General features: G+C 28.4%; 1 protein-coding gene across 1 annotated transcript; it reads right to left on the reverse strand.

The window, feature by feature from the left end:
• Positions 1–500: 500 nt before the first annotated feature.
• On the reverse strand, positions 501–6,109 carry LOC113377900. Its single transcript, XM_026618350.1, has 5 exons — positions 5,884–6,109; positions 3,695–3,866; positions 1,882–2,064; positions 1,260–1,699; positions 501–723 (listed from the first exon to the last, which is right to left on the reverse strand). The coding sequence occupies exons 2-5, from the start codon at positions 3,837–3,839 to the stop codon at positions 598–600; spliced, it is 894 nt and encodes a 297-aa protein (XP_026474135.1). The 5' UTR covers positions 3,840–3,866; positions 5,884–6,109; the 3' UTR covers positions 501–597.
• Positions 6,110–6,747: the final 638 nt, after the last annotated feature.

Genomic DNA, 6,747 nt, shown 5'->3' on the forward strand with positions numbered 1-6,747 from the left:
GAATGTTTTTTAGATCATTCAAATTGGATTCTTCGTTCTCTCAAAAACTCGATTCTGTTCTCTCGAAACTCGAAAGGCTGAACCTGCCTTTGCCAAAAACTATTCAGCACATTTCCCTATCAATAGGAATTGAATGTTTTCAAACCATTCAAATCGGTTGATCAGTGCGCCCGAAAACGTGGACTAAAAAATGCGGACATACAAAACACACTTACACACATCCCTGTTTTCTGAGGTATGCCAAAATGTTCAGAAACCTTCAAAACGTGAAGATATGCTAAATTTTCATTTTCGATTTTCGGCCCATTACTATAACTACCCTACGGGAAGTTAAAAACAAAGTCTTTTCAATTTTCCAATATCACACGATAAAAATTTGATAAAAAAAGAGACAAGGTAAAATTCAGTTAGAATTTTAATGATGTTTATTACAAGATAAAACTTAACATTTCATGTTATCAAAATATATATGAATAATAATACACATTAAAATACCTCGTTTCATTAAAATAACATTTCAAATGTATAAAAGCAATGGTTATTTTAAATACGTTTTCCTTAAAACTATTTTTGGTTGCTTGATTATTTTAAAAATCACTAGTAACACGCTGAAGATTTCTGACGTTGAATAATATCAAGCAATTGGTGTCTATAATGTTGATTTTTTACACCAATTTGAATTAGATCCGATTCCGTTAATGAGCAAAATACTTGATAGTTGACCTAAAATGATACAATCAGGAGTCTTAAATAATAATAAAGTGAATAAAACTTGTACATTCTAGTATAAAGAATAGAATATCAGCAAGCTCAAAAATATAGAAATATCTATTTGTCAAAAAGTACCGAAAAAAAATACTACTTTCATTACCTGTATTTGAATAGATATTTCATTTCTATAAAAAAACTGTATTTACAGAAAAAAAGGGAATTAATACTGAAAAAATTGCTGAAAAGTAAATTAAAATGGAACGATGAGGAACTATGTATCAGTTTAAGCCTCAAATATTTTTAGGCCTCTATATAAAACTAATTATATAATAATAATTATCTGCAAGTCATTTCTGACGCCGCTCACCTTTTTTAATTTTAGTTTTTGGGAAGAACGAATCGATTTTTTATATAAAGCTAAGGTTAAATAAGTATTTAACTAATTTCTTAATAAATGTGATGAGAGAAGGTAGTAGAGAAAGTAGATAAGAAGTTATTATTAATATGCAATTATTAATCAAATTCAAAGCGATATATAAATTACATACCTCATGATGATTAAAAAGTCCAATGAACTGCTCACAGCGGTAGTGCTCCAAAACTTTGGACAAAGTTGGACAACATGAGTTCTTTGGCAAACAGTTTTGGTACATCGATGGCATGCAAAATTCATTGTCAGATTTAGGCCGAGCAATATTAGAACTTTGCATGTGCAAAATATTCCCGAAAAAACTAGCAACGTTTGGCGATAAAATTTGATTTGGCGTGTTCTTACTTCTATGATTGATTTGCTCGTTTCTCATGTAAGGAGAATATCTAAAATTTGCTGCACCACACTTTACTGATGATTTTTCACTCCATTGTGAATTAAATTCTTGCTGTATCTTTATCTTTGGAATGGACTTCCTTCTTCTGTGCAGCAATCCATATTCAGTATTATCGCAAGTTTTTACATCGTCCACTTTAATATAATTTCTTGAATTCCTCACTGTTAAAAATAGTACATAATACACGTTATCGTAGTGCTTTATTTATTTGTTGTGTAAAATAACTTAATAAATAATTGAATATACTGCGTTGAAGCTACTTGATTTTGGTAGACGTTACAACTAGCCCCAAACTCGGGGTAAATTGTAATATGACACTTGTTCTAGAAAATGTAAAACTCACCACGTTGAAAATACGTCACGTCGTAAAAGGGCGTCTGTTTTGTGCTGAGGCACCTCTTGTCCAAGTAGTCAAATGCTGTGAAGCCTGCTTCATTTTTAGCCTGGAGATTAGCTCCATATCGTAAAAGATTGTTAAAAATTTTTTGATGACCATATAATGCAGCTAGCATCAATGCTGTCATACCTTTGATACATAATACAAAGAGCGAATAATTATCTATTCATCTAATATTCTATGCAGTAGAAAAAATTATCGTAGAAATTAAGACAAGGTCATTAAATCATACAAATAAGTATTGAATAACTTTCTTTCATCAATATAAAAGTTAATAATAACACTTTGATCCAAATATTACTAAAATTCACTGGAATGTTGTAATAAATATACAATTGTTTTTAAGGGGGTATTTTAGTGTAGAAGCACAAATTTTAGGTCATTTTTAAATCATCGTAATAAACACAATTTTTATACTATCTGTTCGCGCCAATCAAAGCATGCGGCTATATTGATATAAAAACAAAAAATCATCAATCGAAAATCATACAAATCATTCAATCAATCAATACGTAATCAAAAACAGTATTAAAATTATTGTAAATACACTTATAACTTGTTATTAATATAAAATAAATATATACAGTTATAATCAAAGTATTTACAATTGGTCCTTCATAAGGCAAGCAATCACAACAACCATTGAAAAAACACTATCTTTGTTTTATAATTTCTTTATCAACGTTACAAGAGTACAGAAAAAAATCAAATAAATAATTAATTTTAGAAATTAGCAGTGGTTGAAGTGGAGGTTCTTGAAAACTTAACACGTGACCATGCCCACGACTGCAACCTTCCTAGTAATCCGAATTGAAAAAAGAAAAAAGGTTAATAATCTAGAACGATGTCACTACGGTAGTTACTAAGATTAAGTTAAAAAAATGATTTTTTGACAAAATGGTGACTGAAAAATGAGATGAGAGAAATTCTGACCACTTTTTGAAATAGTAAAAATTAAAATTTTAAATTTTTATGAAATAGTAAACATTATTATTTTGAGATGAGGCTAGTATATACCTGAGTGTAATCAATAAAGAACATTTTTCAAAAAATTTCCAGTATAACTCGAGAAATCGTGGGCATCCTATTATAATGGTCGTATCTCCAAAAATAATTTAAATTTTTAAAAATCTTTTCGTGCTCATATAGTTAAACTATTATATAGTTTAACTTTGAAAATATGAAAAATGATAGAAAAGTATTTTTCACTAAAATGCACCTAAAATAAAGTAGAATTTTACTGTAAGATGACTGTAAGTTACAAAATCACAAAACGTGTCTGCAGAAACATATTCGGGAAATTGATAGATTTGCAATAAACACTCCAATATTATGTAATAGAACTGTTTAGAGCAGAAAATGTGTTTAATGCATCGAAACATACAAACAAGAGTATTTTTTGTTAATTTTTTAATATTGGCTTGCTTAGTACAAATTGATCATTTTTTTCAATTTTCATTGAAGGACTTTTTGTACCAACTGCATTAAATATACATATATAAGACAGTAACAATTTTTCGAGAAATTTATTATTTATTAAGAAACTTTTTCAGATTTTCTTTAAATATTTCACAGCATGCATTCTAGACTTTTTTGCAATATTATAAATGAACCCAATATTGACGTAAATTCATCGTTTACATATAAAATTTGCACAATGCGTTGCTGCGAGATTGAATTAAATAAAAATATTTATATATTTCAAACACAAATAAGCAATAAAATAGGTATACTGCATATGAAAGAGATAAAATATTACCTCCTAATCCCTTGCTTTCAACATCGGCACCACAAACCAAAAGTTTATCAACTAATTCATAATTTCCTATAACACAAGCATTGCATAATGCAGGCATCAGTGGCGTATCAGTTTTGCGAGATTTTTCGTATGCTTTAGTATCCATTTAAATCAATGTAGGATTTCTCTTTCACTAAAAAATACAATCATCATCAGATTATTTAATTAATTTGGCATTGTATATTAAAAATTGAAGAACATTCAAATGAGTTAATAAACCAGTTCTCAATGAACCAGCAGTAAAGAAGACCTCAAAAATGTTGGCGTATCGTTCTGCCTCAGTCTTAATTAGAAAATCATTCATTGGAGTAATTTTTTTTAAAGAATATTAGCATTATTTTAATCTTTTCATAAAAGAACATATAAAATTGTATTATCTTGATTGCTATTTATAAAAAAAATGTATTTAAGAGGCGTCTATTAATCACGTGAGCAATTTCTAAGGATTTTTGGACCTCTTTTTTCTTTGGTGATACGTGGTAATATTTAAAATTAACCCCCACCCTCCCCACGTAACACGTGTATTTTTAGTACCTAAAACCGTAAAATTCTAAAATCGTAAAATGTTTAAAATCTTTTAAAAATTTCATATTATTCTTGAAATTGAGGTAAAAAATAAATACACATATCTTACTAATGAATGAAAGAATATAAAATATTGTCCATGTAATTCTTTTTGTTTTGAAGAAATTATTATAACTTTTTATTAATTCTTATTTATTGAAATTGAAATGTGTATCTTGTTGAAATTGTTAACCAGCTTTCTTTTTTTTTTGTTCACAAACAAAAATAATGCAAACAAATTTTACTATTTACACTTGTTCTATTTTATACGTATTTCATGTCTGTTAAAATACCTGGGTAGAAATTTAAATATAAAGTAAGACAATATATTATATATGTACAGTACTTAACGAAATATAAACTTCTGATTGTATTATTGTTTTACTTATTCAGAAGAGCAAAAACTGACGACACATTTAGAGTTACACAATTACATCATTTTCGATTTGTATAACGCCAATTTGATTTCAAATATTTCACCATACACTAAATGACAAAACTATTGTATAAAAACTTAATTATAACAATTTAGTCGACTAAATAGTAACCCAGTCTCACACTTGTATGTAGGTATTTCGAATACATATTCATCAAATTGACCCTAGAATAGTATTATGTTTAACAGTGATTTTTTATCTGTCTTTTGTCATTGTATACTTTGTGATCATCAAAGGTCATTTCAGAAAAAATAAACCTCTGGTTTAGTAACAAATAGTCTTTATTTTTTTTTAATTTCCATAACAAAAGTACTTAATTAAAAGTACAAAAATCTGCATGTACGCCTCGAAAGTGTCCGTTCTAGGATTAATCATTTGGAGTCTATTGAAACAACTTTTGTCTTATTAAATTCTATAACATCTCTAGAATATTGTCCTAAATTTCAAGGTATTAAATGTCCTATATATTGTCCTATCGTTTACAAGGTATTAAATGAAGGATTTTCTTTTTGTTTAATTACAACTATTTAAAAAAAAAGTATGTCGAGAAATTTTCATCAAAATTTGCATTTTTTTATAAAAACATTTGCCAAAAATCTAATTTTCATTTTTTTATTTTTTTCTTCGTCCAATACCTAGTGTATTGTTTTTACTAAAACACGTATTTTTTATTTTTATTTCGGATGATCCTGAAAGAAGTTCTGCTGACAACGCGGAGGCACCTTTTTTCCGAGGGACTGCCGGAAATGGCGTCGTAATGACCGTCATTTTGATTATTTTTCTTTGAAAATTTTACAAAATGTTTATTAAATATGTATCTTTCAAATAAAAAAAAATCATTAAAATATTTCATTTTTTATATGTAAAAAACATAATTGAAAAAAGGTCGTTTTTTGCCCGAGGAAACCCATGTAACCCCTTAACAATTAAAGCGCAAGCATAAGATACGTAATAACAATAATTGTAAAAATTCTATTAAAAAAAACTGCATGTGCAAGGCACGCAATTTCTTACTGTTATGTTTTAGCAATAAATAATTTCTCCACCAGTTATTATCAATTGACAAGAGATATCAGCTACCGGCTTGACAAAAGGACTCCATATATAAAATTTACTAGAATTATTATGTACCACAAGGTTACTACTTACCAGATTACAAATGTATCGAACATTCAGTTTGTGGTGCTGATTTCAAATCATAATATTATATCTATCACATAACTACAACATTAACTTTCACAATCACAATACATGCCACTGAAAATATTCTCGAAAAATAATCTAGAAATACATTTTTATTAAATGTCGGATCGGAGACAGCAATGCCGGTTGGGATCGGTTGCCCAAGTGCTCAATCTACTTGATAGTAATCACATTGTTTTTTATTACCTGATGTTCATGGTTGTTCAAAAAGGGACAGCCAATATCAGAAAAAAATATTTTTAAAATGAGCAATCAAACTATAGTGGTGCATGGCATCGTGCCTTAAAGCAAATTGCCGGAACTTCCCGTACCAAAAATTAATACTTTTAAAATGGCTTCAAATTTTGTTTAAAACTTTGAAAAAAAAACTAAATTTTTAAGAATTTTGAAATTTTTGCTGCTTTTGGAGACAAAATATCGAAGCGCGTAAGCGTCGAGTAGCAGTCTAAGGGATTTTAGTAAGGAACCCATAGAAATTTCTATGGGTCCCTTACTAAAATCAAATTTTACTTACATTAATGTAAGTAAAATTTGTTCTTATTATTAAAGACTCTATAAAATATCTGAAAATTTGATGTGCATATGTCTAATGATATCATTTTTGACCGCCAAATGGCATTTTTTATTTTTTTATTGAAACTCCATAACCGCTAGACCAGCCTTTCCAAAAATTAGAACAGTTCTTCGTTTAGTAAATACAAGTAAAATGTCTTTTGAATTATTCAAAACCGACGCTTCGTTTTCTCAAAAACTGAATTACCACTTTTGGCTCTTTTTGCTCCGTATCTTCGAAACGGCTAGACCTGTCTT

Source organism: Ctenocephalides felis, unplaced genomic scaffold, assembly GCF_003426905.1.
Source record: "Ctenocephalides felis isolate EL2017-DRISC unplaced genomic scaffold, ASM342690v1 CF-g0.4_SCAFFOLD_01886, whole genome shotgun sequence".
NCBI lineage: Eukaryota > Metazoa > Arthropoda > Insecta > Siphonaptera > Pulicidae > Ctenocephalides > Ctenocephalides felis.